Here is a 16,129-nt window from a genome sequence, read left to right as displayed (position 1 = left end):
TGATGGGGGATTGATAAAATACTAGTAAATCTAAATTATAGAATACTGTGCATGCAGGAAATCAAAGAATGCTGAAGGAGGTGGTAAAATTCTTAAAAAATATAATACAGTAGGAAAAAAAACAAATTACTAATGACATGGGAAGTATGATTCTTGATTTAATTCTGCCATTTCTATATCCTCCCAGAGGTGTGGCATGTTGGCAGGGCCGGGACCCACAGCAGGCCCCTTGCTTCCCTCCCTGCCTCTACTCTACCTGAGACGGAACTGAGACAAATGAATAGGAGAAAGATATTTATTACTAGGCCATAGTCTCAGGCCCTGGTCTCCTACTTGATGTTATTATTCTCTTCTTGTATTGCTTCTCCCTCTGTCATTTCCCACGAGGCTGCTGTAGGAAGGAGAGATTAGGTCTGCCTCCTCCTGGATCACTGACCCTGCCTAGGAAGACTAAAGACAAGCTGCATAGATCAAGGCTCTCTCCTCCCCCTGCTCAGCCTTACTGTGTTGCCTACCTGCTGTTTGGCTAAAATCTCTGTTAAGTACCTTTTCTAAAAAGGCTTCATTCGCTAGGGACTGTGATGACAACAGATTCCACGTGGAATATGCCTCCTGCATATTTTCTTTGGGATCTTGGCTCCACTGTAGGAAGTTTCTAAATCCCAGATTAATATCTACACTCAATACACCTAATCGGGGGGAGCCTGGGGAAGAAGAGATGCCAACTGTCCAAACCTCTTTCTGGAAGAGATCTCATCAGCTAGGCAAAAAGGCTGAGAAGTCTAAGTCTGTAGAGGTGATCTGGCCTCATCCCTAAAAGTCTCACAACTGGGCAAAAGGCACTCCGGTTGCATTCTAAAATTTCCAAGCACAAACCTCAGCAATTATGCAGTTTAAATTAAATACAGAGTAGTGTGGACTGTATTGTCCCAATGAAACAACTGTGCAACCTTGTTCAGTTCTAGGACTCTGTGGTATGGAATATCTCTGCAGTGTGAGAGTATATGCATACTCCTTTTGAACCATATTCTTAAAAAATAGTGGCATCTGGACAGTTCATTACATGACTGCCATATTTAATCATTTCACTATTTAAATGCATTAGGGTTGTAGCAATCAATTAATAAATTAAAAATATCAAATTTTGTAAAACATTTTGGTTCGCAACAAATCACTAATAGCAAATAAATGTCAACAAATCTACTACTACAGGAAATGATGATGATATCATTAAATTGGAATGTTTAAAATAACTCTGTCCCCTGAAATCCATGCACAAAGTTGGTACTTAAAAAATGTGCTACTAACTTCAGCAAATAACTAAACTTAGTCCACAGTTAGACACATATGTAATCTTAATATTACTTGTTAAAGATGCTGATTCAAATTGAATATGAAACTAACTTAAAGTCATTGCATTTAATACTAAATGTATATTATGCCTATATGACACTGGATATATCACTTAACCTTTCTGCATCTCTCTATCTTCCTCTATAAATTAAGCCAAATTAATCAGCAGTTTTCAACATATTTGTGGTCATGGACTCCTTTGAGAATTAGTAAATGCTAAAGCCCTACTCCTCAGAAAGGCACAAATACAAACATACATACAAAATTAACCCACAATTTCAAGGTCTTCAAAGACTTCCTAAAGCCCATTAGTGAATTCTAAGGGTCTATAGAAAGCTCAGGTTAGGAATCTAAATTAGCTTGATCTTTAAGTCACCTCCATATCTAAAAACCATGATTCTGAGAATATCAAACAAAATACTGCACCAAGATCTTAAAACAAAATTTAGATTTAAAAAAATTCCAACTGAGGCCGGGCGCGGTGGCTCACGCCTGTAATCCTAGCACTCTGGGAGGCCGAGGTGGGCGGATCGTTTGAGCTCAGGAGTTCGAGACCAGCCTGAGCAAGAGCGAGACCCCATCTCTACTAAAAATAGAAAGAAATTATATATGGACAGCTAAAAATATATATAGAAAAAATTAGCCGGGCATGGTGGCGCATGCCTGTAGTCCCAGCTACTCGGGAGGCTGAGACAGGAGGATCACTTGAGCTCAGGAGTTTGAGGTTGCTGTGAGCTAGGCTGACGCCACGGCACTCACTCTAGCCTGGGCAACAGAGTGAGACTCTGTCTCAAAAAAAAAAAAAAAAAAAAAAAAAAAAAAAAATTCCAACTGAAAGAGCAAGCAATTCACAGTAAAGATACAAGAATTTAAACACATACATCTATGCATCTGTATAATTTGGAGAGACAGACAAGAGTTCTTCGAACTGTAGGATACCACATTCCATGAAGATCCGCTGGAGAAATTGTGGTATGTGGTCTAGGACTGAGGGATTCTGTTGAACCTAAAAGCCAAATGGAAAAGACGACACATTTCATACAATGTGGATGTTTGTCTTAAAATAATTTACATGGCAACTATAAACTGTTTATTTTCACTAGCTATCAATAGGTCGGGGCATCAATTTTTTCCAGCCTCACCTTTAATCAAGACTACCATAAGAAATCTAAATCAGTCACAGGTGAGATTCAACCCAATATATGAGAACACACATGAATACATATATACATACATTACAGCCTCATACATAGGCTCAACCCAAATTGCTTTTCCCAAGCAATAATCTTATCAATAATCTTTATGGAATAAATAAAAAGTATATTCACATTATAGAGCACAGCCATTAAAAAGGAATCAGATCTATATGAAATTATGGGGAAAATGCAAGAGCTAATGGAGGTGGGGAGTGACAAGAAAACAAAGCAATTTTCATTAGGAAGATTAATGAAAGCTGGTTTGCCTGTCAGCCCGTCTTCTGTGCTCTGAGTTATATCACTTACAGGCCTAGTTATTTATGTCCAGTTCCCAAGTGACCAGACCTGGCTTCCTTCCACCAGGTCAGAAAAGGCAGCCTCTGATGAGTATGAGGAGCAGCAGGTGGGGAGTGTGGTTGGGCAGAGACTCACTTTTGTACGGGAAGCACAATCACTTCAGGGTCAAGGGACCAGATTTCAAATGAGTCACAAAAGTGGAGCTGGTCCAACACTTTGGGAGAAGAAGTGATATTGAGATATGGACTGGGTATTAGATGACATTGGTAAGTTTATTAAATTTTTACTGTGGTAAAGACTTATGGTTATGTAAGAGATATCCTTACCTTTGGAGATGCTGAAATACTCAAAGGTGAAGTGTCAATGATGTCAATAGTTTGCTTTAAAATAATTAGCAAAAAATATATATATATATATATATGTATGTATGTATATAGAATGTGATAAAATATTAAGTCTTGAGTCCAGGTGGTAGGTATGGGTGTTTATTATTTATTGTATCTTTCTTTCTACTTTTCTATATATATGGACTTTTTTAATAATAAAAAATAAAAGTATATTCAGACATACTTGTAATAAGTTACAGAACAAACATAATTCCTTTTTTAAAAAACAGCTAAATCTGCATATGCTTAAAAAAAGGCCTGGATATCGTGAAGCATAAATGTGAGGGGAAAGAGGTGGAATGAGGGAAAGGTTGAATGAGTTCCTTCACTTCACAGTTTTGTAAGCTTTTTTTTTTTTTAAAGCAAGTAATACTTATATAATTTTTAAATCTTTTTCATAAAGCATTAGGTAAACTAAGATCTACTTTATGACGGTTCTTGAAAAATAAACAAATTATATCAAAGAATACTTAGGAGATTAAGTACTTATAGTTTTCCTAAGGATTATGGTATCTGCAGGACTCCCCTCCTTCAAAATAGAAAGCCAGAAGAGTACTCCTAAATAAAAGTTTACTGAAACAAATGTGATTAAGCACTTTAAAGCCAGAAGTCAGCCTGTGTGTTCATTTTTCCCTCTCCTGCTTAACTGGGCGTTGATGGGGAAGCTGACTTCCGCGGCACTCCATCAAGAGGCAGGTGCCTCCTGGCTGCCCCTTCTGAAGAGCAGAACGAACCCCAGAACCAGGGCTTCCCTCACCGCCCCCCAGCACAGCTGCCTCATCATCCTCTGCAGCCTCCCCTCCCCCATCACTTGCTCTACATAGAGAATAAAGCCTGTGCTTCTGGAAGGTACTGATAATTAGTCTCTTCACAGAATGGCCCCTCTACCACTTTGCCCTGACACCTCATCCTACCCCTTGTGTTTGTTTTAAAGCCTTCCTTTCAGAGGCTTCTCATTCTCTCACTTAACACACACCTGGGAACCAGGGAAAGTGATCATACTCTTAGTTTTTGCCCCCCTTCCTACCTGATGCTGAGTCTTGCTTTCCACCCCAAGTTCTATAACCATTCTGGTAACACCAGTAACCATATGGACGACCGGATGGCCATTCTTGACCTTCTCAGCTCCAAAGAGTTTCATTTCCATCTTCATATCCCTGTCCCAGAGGCAGACTTGCTCATTACCTTCTTTCAGAATTGCATTCTTGTTACTTTCTACAGACTTCCTTCCTACTCTGAACTATTCTACCATGTATGTATTAAAACTCGGCATCCCACTCTCTACGACAACATTCTCACGATTTCATCCTACAAACTACACGGCCAACCCCTTCTCCTCTGGCTGCAGTCACACCCTCTCACTCGCCTGCTTCCGACCTCGCAGGCTGTGCTTTCTCGGCCAGGTCAGTTCACTCCTCTACCTCTAACTGTTCTGTAACGTCTCTCTCCAGGCTTCTGCTGCAATCACTCTACTCTCTGTTCTGGGGTGATTTGATACAAGCCCAAAGCATCAACTACTCCTCATTTTTTATCTCTAAACCAGTCTTTCTCTTTATAGCTCTAGAACAGTGCTGTAAAATACAAATATAATGAGAGCCATAAATACACATTAAAATGCTACATTCAAAAAAGTAAAAGGAAACAATGGTATATTTTATTTAATCTAATATATCCAAAATATCATCATTTTAACAGGTAATCAACATAAAAATAACTAAGATATTTTTTATTTCTATTCTATGTTAAATCTTTGAAATCTGGTGTGAATTTTACGTGCTTACGGCAGATTTTACACACTTACTGACACACTTGGATTAGCCACCTTTTACCTACCCAATGGTGAGTGGCCACCACATTGGACAGCACAGCTCCAGATCCATGTGATACTGATCGTCTCAGTTGTTCCACAAGCACCTTACTCAAGTCTTCCTTAACCTTCATATCTGGTGTCATCAAATTCTATTGATTCAAACTTCTAACCACATCCCTCATCTTCATACTTCTCTCCATCCCCACAACACCACCATGGTTCAAACCATCTTTATCTTTCAAATGGAAAAACACAACAGCTTCCTAAACAGTCTCTACAGTTCTGCCAGGTCCTAATGTAATGCCAGACACAGGTAGAAGAATAGTCTTTACTGTGTGGCATAGTCTGAATCCTTGTCCCCTCCAAATCTCATGTTGAAATTCAATCCCACGTGTTGGAGGAGGCGCCTGGTGGGAGGTATCTAGGTCATGGGGGCAGATCCCTCATGAATGGCTTGGTGTCCTCCCCACGGAGTTCTCACTGGCACCTCCTCCTCCCTCTCCTGCTCCCCCTCTCACCATGTGACAATCCTGCTCCCTCTTCACCTTTTGCCATGATTGGAAGCTGCCCTCACCAGAAGCAAATGCTGGTGCCACGCTGCTTGTACAATCCGCAGAACCGTGAGCCAAATAAATTTCTTTTCTTTATAAATTACCCAGTCTCAGGTATTCCTTTATAGCAATGCAAGACAGACTAACACACAGGGGAAAGGGAAAACTCAAGAAGCCAGGGGTGGCAAGACAGAGGTGTACTCTAGTCTCTCCAATAACCCCTGAAGAGGTACACTAGGACCAAAAGACACACTAGGACCCAGCACGGGTTCTACTGCAGAGGAGGAAATTTCAACCCCTGTGGGTCTTCCCTCCTACAGGGCAAGCATGATAGGGTGCTTTATTGGATGGGGAATACCCAGGCTGCTTGGCAGTCTGGATTTGATGTACCAACTATTTAGAGAGTTGACTCAAAATACCTGAGGATTCCCTAAACCTGGGGATCTTGAAGCAGCTGGGTTAGTTTTAAGCCCATGGAGTTACAGTACCCTCATTCCCAGTCAGCCCATGGGGAGCTGAGCTTTAGTGCCACCCTTACAGCTGTGTAGGGAGGGGGATGCCTCACTCCATCTAGCTTGTTGTCTAGGTCCCAGTATCCAGGGTAATTCTTGGACAATTCTGCTCTCTGCCTAACACGCACCCTAGTCCAAGCTGTCCCATATCATCTCTCTCAATAATATTTTACCCCAGTCCCGGCCACTCAATATGTTTACAAAATGCAAATGTGATGGTGTATTCACCCTGATACACTATACTAGCTAGAAGTCCAAAGGCCATGAGACTATCGCATGACACCTCTCACAATCTGGTTTATCTTACCTCCTCCTTCTTCACATAAACCTGTGCTCAATCACACCAAACCACTTGAATTCCCCAAAGCAGCCATGGTCTTTCCACTCCTGCATGCCCTCCTACATGCTATTCAATCTTAAACAACCTTACTTAGCCTGGCTCTCTCACACTCTTCAAAAACACACTCTAGCTTCCAGATGCCACACCTCCCAATGAACCCACCTTCCTGCACACAGAGCTCATCTCCCTTTGTAACTTCCATGCCCTTTGTCCATGGCCTAAGAGTGCCCTGTGCGTACCATGAGCATCTCACTCACCACGGAATTGTGCCTCTGGCTTGATCTTCCCCCATTAAGTGCAACACAAGCTGCTTTTCATGGCTGGGACATGACAAGTCCTCAATAAAAGTTTACTAACTGAACGAATAAATGCTTACAGTTAAGACATCGTAACATACCAGATTTTGTCAGACTGTTAGACTCTCCTTCTTCTAACTGAACATCTGAAAAGGAAGCTTCTGAAGGTACCTTCTTCTGTTCATCTTTTAAACTCTGTGCAATTTGCTGCATAGAGAAATCAGAAGGAATATTATAGTTTTCAGCAGTGTTTGGCAATATAAACATGTTCTTTCTACAAAGTAAAAAAAAAAATACTAATTAGTAAATTAAGTGGACTAATTAAGAGAACTATGCCAAAAACAATACATGGAAATGAAAACGTTAAATCAGTATAGGATATTTCTATTCCCATACACACAAACACAGCCTTTTCACCTCATTTCAGAACCAATAAAAGGTTATGTGCTGAAGGGTAAAGTATACAAGGCTAAGTATAAGAATCATACTTTTCAACTCAAAGTTTAGAAACAAAGTATTCAGATTTCATACTGGATATATTCTGTCAGAAATGCCCTTGCTCAAAGTACTGGCCACTCCAAATAACAGGATTTTTCTTTATGTGACAATAGCTACAGTATGCTATTTTTGAAACAGTTTTTTTTAACTAGCATGGACTCACTGTCTAAAGAATATCATCCAGTATACATAGGACAACAACTACTAAATTAGTAACAAAAATCTCATAATTTACATTGGTTATGAAGGTAGAAATATACAGAAATGAGGACCTAACAGACACCTAGCTACTGCCAAAAAGAATGGCTAAAGAACTGTTTAGAAGACAAACTCTCTCTCACCCAGGCCAGTCTCCTCATAGTGTATATAGAAATCAGGAAGTACAGCTAATCCCTAAATGGCACGCAGATGTCACAGCCAGACCACTCACATACCCTAGCCCCTCAGCAAAAGAGAAACATGCATATTTACTGCAAATGGCTACCTTTAAACCAAAGGTCTACTATACAAGGAAGTGTTCAGGATATGGCCATGTAATGACTGAAGAAATATACTAAATACATCACTAAACTACCCTGGGAGGGGAACACATAGTAAACTTAATCCCCTAACAGCCTATCAGACAAAACTACTAAAACAGGCATACTATAAATAATAGAAAAACTGACATTCATAATGAAGACAAGAGGGTAGGGGAGGGAAGGGAGAGAGCACAATTCCCTGGATCTGCCTGAGAAACACCGTAACTCAACATAATCCTCACTGTATCTACTTTGTGAACTTCAGGTCAAGGTAACTCTTGCAAATGGATGATCCATCTATTCCCTGTTGCTATTAGCAATACCCATACACAGAAAGACAATTCCTGCTATGAGCCTAAAGAATAATAAAAGCTGGATCAAAAACAAACAGCCCCAACATCACCTGCTCTGCTTACCATCTGATCCCTGCAAGGTTGATTTTGCAGATTATAAAAAAATAGTAATATACAAATAATTAATATAACTAGCCAAAATGTAATAGATTTAAACAGAAGTCAGAGGAAGGGATGAGAGTTTAGGAGAACATCTTTTTTCTCTTCTTTTCACAACTGCATTGATATACATAAAGGAGAACATTCTTAAAACAACAGGTAAGGGCATTTAACTAAATAGGCTGGCATATTTTCAGCTTGTTAGCTTTAAAAAAAAAACATACTTATTACTACACATTTATCAGTCTGGGCACTGAAATCAGTTAGGTTAAGTCAAAATGCTGGTGAGGACACAGAGCAACAGGAATAGGTGAGTATACACACATGTACTTTTTTGCTCTGTCAACTGAGGGCTTAGAAGCAGCAACCCCAGTAGCAATGAGCATGGCTAGTGCCCAGATCTTGTTTTCTAACACAATCCTGCAATAAAAGGAACCAGCACTCCTTGAAGTGCCAAGAAGTAAGGAAGTGCTCAAAATCAAAAACCTATTATCGATGGAGTATGTCAAAAGGACGTATGAGCCAACTGAAAGAGCTCCCAATAGACAAAGCTAAAACTATTAGAGTAGCAAAATAAAGAATGTACCAGTGAACTATAACCCAAAGTATAAAATAAATATCCATAAGTCCATACTGATACCAATAAGAGATTGAATAAACATACAAATGAGAAAAAAAGAGACAAATTCCCCTTGCAGAAAAGTTCTAAATATTTATATTGACACTTTGCCCTCAAGGAGGTAGAGCATAAATCCCCACTCCTCAAGCAGGGGTTGAGCACAGGACATCCTTCCACAGAGTACGGTGTGGAAAGGGGAGAAGAAGAATAACTGTACAGTGGAGGAAACTGACAACGCTACCTCAGCCAGGTGATCAAGGTCGATATCAAACAGCGATAGTTCATGTTGATAGGATCTACCCTCGACAGGAAGTGATGACAGTGACACTTTACCTTTGTGGTTTTCCTCCCAAAAACCCGTAACACTAATCTAATCATAAGGATAACATCAGATGAATTCCAACAGAGGGACATCCTACACAAAACTTAGGCAGTTCTCCTCAAAACTGTTAAAGTCATCAAAAACAAGGAATGTCTGAGAAACTGTCACACCCCAGAGGAGTCTAAAGAGGCATGAAAACTAAATGTAATGTGGTATTATAAATGGGATCCTGAAACAGAAAAAGACATTAGATAAAAACTAAGGAAATCTCAATAAATGGCCTTTAGTAAATACCAATGTATCATTACTGGTTCATTAATCGTGGCAAATGTACCAAACTATTCTAAAATATAAAATCAATTTAAAAAAAATAAAGGACATCAGGATATATGACATCCAGGAGAAGCACTCTAAATAGAAACAGGATAATATCTCAGCCACATTTGACAACTTAACAACAGAGACTGCCACTAGGTGACAAAAGATATGCTGATGAATATATGATACACTTTGGGAAAAAATGGCCTTTAATCTATTTTTCATAGACAAACAAATTTAGGTCCATCAGCCCTCCTGATACAAACTAATTAAGCAAAAATAGTTTATAAACCTGGCAAAAATTAAATTACATTTTTAAAAATATGTTAGAAATGTGATGACTTAGCAATATTATTTCAGAGGACATTTTTAAATTCATTAGCACCAAAACTTCCTTTGGAACTTTCCAAATAAAATAACCAGGGTACTAATAATCTTTACCCTACTGCTTCTAAAAGTGCATTTTATTTTAAATGTTTTCCAAACAAACTAGATTATTTGTTTTAATCAATGAAGAAATAGTCACATTCCTATACGTAACGGAATCTGATAGGACACTGTATTAAATTTTAATACAGAAAAGTAGATATCAAAACTCACGTATACTAACAGACCAAATGTCTCATTAAAAAAAATGATGAGTTGGATATTTCACTCATTACTTCAAGAATGAATTAATTAAAGGCTATTTCTAAAAACAGTCAAATGTTATGCTTTTATATATTTCAAGAGTTAAATAATAACAAGTGCTGGTGTGGTGGCTCACACCTATAATCCCAACAACTTGGGAGGATCACTTGAGCTCAGGAGTTCAAGACCAGCCTGGGCAACATAGCGAGACCCTGTCTCTAAAAAAAAAAAAATGAAAAAAAAATTTCTACAGGCACACATCATGGTGAGCACCTATAGTCCAAGCTACACAGAAGCTGAGGCAAGAGGATCACTTGAGCTCATAATGTGGAGGCTGCAGTGAGCTATTACTGTGCCACTACACTCCAGCCTGAGTGACAGAGTGAGACTCCAGCTCTCCAAAAAATAATAATAGTAATAAGCCACTGTCTACCATACGAATACTAGCTTAAGTTCTTTCTAGTCATTATCTTTACTCTCACAACCCACCAGGGTCAGTATTGTTACGCGTATTTTATGAATAAAGAAACATACTCCTAACAGATAAGTAACAGCTGCTAACTCATAGTTACGATTTGAACCCAAGTCTGTCTGACTCTCCATTTCCCCCTATGCCATGCAAATGTCAACCTTACACAGACTATATCTCTAGCCCAAAGAGATCTAGTACTTAGTTTAAAATCTGCAGATCTATATTTAGAACCAAATGTCTAAGTTGTACAGTAATCCAACTGTGTATCTTAGTAGGACATATTATAAGGACAAAAGAAATACAAAAATCTTGAACTTTGTAAGTATGCTGTCGGTTATGGTATTAGTGCTGTAATTCTGAAACTATTTTTTGTATGTTGAAACTTGAAGTATATACGTAAATATATGGGAAGTGTTGTGAGCCAGGGTTTCATCTGTGAGAAGGGACATATAAATATGGAATGTATAATATTAATAGAAAGATGAAGAACCTGTAGAACATAAAAAGTGTCTGGATCATCTTGTGCAAGAAAACAAGTCTAGATTGACCAAGAAAACAGAAAGAAGACTCAAATTACTAGAATCATACGGAATTGTAAGGGGCCCAGAATAGCCAAAACAATCTTGAAAAGGAATAAAATAGGAGAACTCTCACTTCTTAATTTCAAAATTTATTATAAAACAATATTAATAAAGATAGTCTGGTAATAGCACAAAGATAAAACATAAAGATCAATGGAATAGACTTGAGAGTCCAAAAAAAAAAACCAGAAAGCTATGGTCAACTGATTTTCCACGAGGGTGCCAACACCATTCAATGGAAAAAGAATAGCCTTCTCAAAAAATGATGCTTGGACAACTGGATAGCCACATACAAAAGAATAAAATTAGACCCCTACCTCACACCATACATAAAGATTAACTCAAAATGGATCAAAGACCTAAATATAAAAGCTGAAACTATAAATCTCTTAGAAGAAAACATAGTGGTAAACTTTCATTACCTTGGATTTGGCAAAGGATTCTTAGATATGACACTAAAAGCATGAGCAACAGAAGAAAAAATAGATAAATTGGCCGGGCGCGGTGGCTCACGCCTGTAATCCTAGCACTCTGGGAGGCCGAGGTGGGCGGATCGTTTGAGCTCAGGAGTTCGAGACCAGCCTGAGCAAGAGCGAGACCCCATCTCTACTAAAAATAGAAAGAAATTATATGGACAGCTAAAAATATATATAGAAAAAATTAGGCGGGCATGGTGGTGCATGCCTGTAGTCCCAGCTACTCGGGAGGCTGAGACAGAAGGATCCCTTGAGCTCAGGAGTTTGAGGTTGCTGTGAGCTAGGCTGACGCCACGGCACTCACTCTAGCCTGGGCAACGGAGTGAGACTCTGTCTCAAAAAAAAAAAAAAAAATAGATAAATTGGACATTATCAAAATTTATAACTTTCATACTTCAAAGGACATCATCAAGAAAGTAAACAAACATCCCACAGAATGGGAGAAAATGTTTGCAAATCACATAAAGACAAAAGACTTCTATCCAGAATATATGAAGAACTCTTACAAGTCCATAACAAAAAGGCAAAATAATCCAATTTTTTAAATTGGCAATGGATCTGATTAGACATTTCTCTAAGGAAGATGCACAAATGGCCAATAAGCACACGAAAAGATGCCTGACCTCATTAGTCGTCAGGGAAATGCAAATCAAAACCACAATGAGATACCACTTCGTACCCCCAAAGATGGCTAGAATTAAAAAGTCTTATAACAACAAGGGTTGGCAAGTATGTGGAGAAATCAAACCCTAATATACTGCTAGTGGGAATGTAAAGTGATATAGCCCTTTTGGAAAACAGTCTGGCAATTCTTCAAAGAATTAAACGAAGAGTTACCATGACCCACCAATTCTATTCCTAAAAATATACCCAAAGGAAATAAAAACACACGTCCACACAAAAATGTGTACATGGGAGAAATAAGTTCTGGTGTGCTATTGCACAGCAGGGTGATATGGTTAACAATAATGTATTGTATATTTCAAAATAGCTAGAAGAGAGGATTTTGAATGTTCTGACACAAATGATAAATGTTTGAAATGATGGATATGCTAATTACCCTCATTTGACCATTACACAGTATATACATGTATCAAAAAAGCACACAGCACACCATAAATATGTACAATTATGTGTCAATTAAAAATAAAATAAAACAAAAAAGCAAATATTTACTCATACAAGGATTCAACAGCTAACTAAAATGTTAAGTTTCTAAGCTTTAGAAAAAATTATATCAACTCAATATATTAACTCTGGTTGATTCATGCTGACCAGAAATTATTCTCAATTATATAAATTTTTCATCAATAAAATTTAAAAAAATTTTAAAACATGTATATGAATGTTTATAGTAGCAATATCTATAACAGTGAACAGGTGGAAGCAACTGCAATGTCCATCAATGGATAAATGGATAAACAAAATGTGATATATCCATACAACAGAATATTATCCAGCAATGAAAGGAATGAACACATGGATGTTCTGACACAAAGATGGATAAACCCTGAAAACATTATGCTAAGTGAAAAAGACCAGACCAGTCACAAAAGGTCACATTTTATATGATTCCATTCATATGAAATGTCCAGAACAGAAAATCTATAGAGACAGAAAGTATATTAGTATTTGCCTAGGGCTGTGGAAGAAGGGTGATAGCTAATGGGTACAGGGTTTCTTTTTAAGATGATAAAAATGCTCTAAAATTAATAGTGGTGACAGTTGCACATATCTGTGTATATATTAAAAACCACTTAATTGGAAACTTTAAATGGGTGAATTGTATGGTGTATAAACTATATCTCAATAAAGCTGTTTTTAAATAAATTACTCAGAGACTACAGGGAAGACAGAGGAACCAGGACAGAGCAACCAGCCTAATGGGGCTTCCACTGGCCAAATTTGGGACAATTTTGAGCATCAAAGCGAATAAAGATGGAAATAGATTAAAATATGCTCACTTTTAAAAAAAGATCTAGTCCACAGTGCTATATGAAGCAGGGGTGGTGAAAAGATAAGAAGGGAGAAAGGGAAATTAATCCTTTACAGCAGAATGTCAACTAACAAAGGCAGAATGGCTAATGTGAAAATCACCATTTTGCTACCCCCAATGCACTAACTGGTTCAGGCAAGTATCATTAATGGATGTAAAACCACTGGCTGAAAAGATGTTGGGGAACTCACATAATCTGAAAGTATCATCCCATAATTATTTATTAATTACAACGGGGGAAATACACTTTTATAATGATGAGAGCTAGCCAATCACCACCTTAACCAATAGTGGAACAACCTGACATTATGTGGCTTTGATGGAAGTAAGAAGTAAACATCAGGGCCGGGCACGGTGGCTCACGCCTGTAATCCTAGCACTCTGGGAGGCCGAGGCGGGTGGATCGCTCGAGGTCAGGAGTTCAAGACCAGCCTGAGCAAGAGTGAGACCCCATCTCTACTAAAAATAGAAAGAAATTATATGGACAACTAAAATATATATATACAAAAAATTAGCCGGGCATGGTGGCGCATGCCTGTAGTCCCAGCTACTCGGGAGGCTGAGGCAGTAGGATCGCTTAAGCCCAGGAGTTTGAGGTTGCTGTGAGCTAGACTGACGCCACGGCACTCACTCTAGCCCGGGCAACAGAGTGAGACTCTGTCTCAAAAAAAAAAAAAAAGAAGTAAACATCAACTATTGCAGTATTCTTGCCAAAAAATAATTTAAAATTTTAACCTGAAGCTAAGCAAGGGAAAACAATCAGACAAATCCATAATATGGTACATTTTACAATAAAACTGGCCTGGTCACTAAAAAAAAGTCAGTATCATAAAAACAAAAAACAAAACAAAAGTGGGAAGAAAAAGAAAGGAGTCTGGATTTGATTTAAAGATATCAAAGAGGCCGGGTGTCATGGCTCATTCCTGTAATCTCAGCACTTCGGGAGGCCAAGGCAGGAGGATCACTTGAGGCCAGGAGTTCAAGATCAGCCTTGGTAACATATTGAGACTCTGTCCCTACAAAAAAAATTTTTAGAAAAAAAGAAAAATCCTATTTTAACTAGTATAAAACATCTACTAGCTCACTGGGGCAGGGGGAGGTAAAAGTAAGGAGACCCTACCTCCATCATGACTAACTTATCCGGATACGCCAGATCTCCAGGAGCCGGTTTGTAGCCTGTGATGTCCGTCTGAATGTAGATATGCGTTCGGTAGACCAGCCGCTCTTGTACATCTTCCAACATCTGCTTGACTCCAGCTGCAAATGCCCCCAGTTGTTCAGCTGATAAAAAAAAAAGTACAGTCATCCATTCCTTCAGATTTAGAAAAATATTTTCTTTTAAACAAAGATATTATTAAACTGTTCAGAATCAGTATGAACCACTTTTGCTTCAGAGACTGCGGTTGTATTTTATTTCAGTATGACTCAATGACCTTAGAAAAGTTTAATAAATGTCTTTCAATCTCCTCAATTTTAAAGCTGAGAAATAAATTTGCCCTTATACCTCCTTCCTGGGACTCCATTAAATTGATTCTATTATTAATATGAATAAGAAAATCTGAATTTTAGGAGTGCTTTTACTCTTTATTTCATATAGCTTCAGACCAATCCTAAGAAATAGCAAAGACAGCTTATTAATTGGGTTATTACCATTCCCATTTTACAAATAAATTGAGTCCCACAGATACTAAATGATTTGTTAACATTTTCACAAAGAAAAAAAAGTAAAAAACAAAATAAGATATGAGTTTATATAGTGCTTCTTCATTTCAGGGATACCAGCAATTTAAAACACACCGGTAATTCACTAAGAGCTTTACAAGGGCTAGGAGATATTACATAATCACATAAAAAATTCACATTAATTTAAAAATCATCTTAAATTTGGAAGTATTAAAATGTGAGAAAATGTTCATCTTAGAATAAATTAAAGGCAGTAGAATCACCTGGAAGAGTAATAAATCCACTGTCTCCTAATGAAAGCCTAGGTGAGGATAATAAATTCTGCCAGTAAAATAATTACTTCAAGGGCATTTTTTTTTAAGACATATAATCTTGCTGGCACCCAGGCTGTAGTGCAATGGCATGATCATAACTCACTGCAACCTCAAACTCTTGGACTCAAGTGATCCTCCTGCCTCAGCGTCCTGAGCAGCTGGGACTACAAGCACACCACCATGCCCAGCTAATTTTTTTTCATTGGTAGAGATGAGAGTCTCGCTATGTTGCCCAGGCTGGTCTTGAACTCCTGGCCTCAACTGATCCTCCCACCCTGGCCTCCCAAAGTGCTGGGATTACAGGCATCAGCCACTGCACCCATCTGTGAAGGGGATTTTTTAAAGGTACCTTAAGTATCATTAGAGAAATCATATTCTCTGCAACAAGTCAAATAAGAAAGATTGTACCAGATAGATAAAGTAGAGCTATTCCAGAGAATTGCTTTTATTTATAATTTGAAAAAAGATGAATCATCACTATGCTAAAATAATTCCTGCTTTTTAAT

General features: G+C 38.2%; 1 protein-coding gene across 1 annotated transcript in view; it reads right to left on the bottom strand.

The window, feature by feature from the left end:
- Positions 1-16,129, bottom strand: part of COG3 (component of oligomeric golgi complex 3) — a 61,128-nt gene that overhangs the window by 22,043 nt on the left and 22,956 nt on the right. The window contains exons 13-15 of the mRNA XM_069467678.1: positions 14,747-14,907; positions 6,843-6,948; positions 2,235-2,359 (exon numbers count right to left, since the gene is read on the bottom strand). Of these exons, the coding sequence (XP_069323779.1) occupies positions 2,235-2,359; positions 6,843-6,948; positions 14,747-14,907 (392 nt within the window). The remainder of the gene's footprint in view (positions 1-2,234; positions 2,360-6,842; positions 6,949-14,746; positions 14,908-16,129) is intronic.

The sequence above is a fragment of the Eulemur rufifrons genome, chromosome 4 (genome assembly GCF_041146395.1).
Source record: "Eulemur rufifrons isolate Redbay chromosome 4, OSU_ERuf_1, whole genome shotgun sequence".
NCBI lineage: Eukaryota > Metazoa > Chordata > Mammalia > Primates > Lemuridae > Eulemur > Eulemur rufifrons.
The sequence above is the reverse complement of the archived record's forward strand: the minus strand, read 5'-3'. Positions and strand labels throughout refer to the sequence as shown.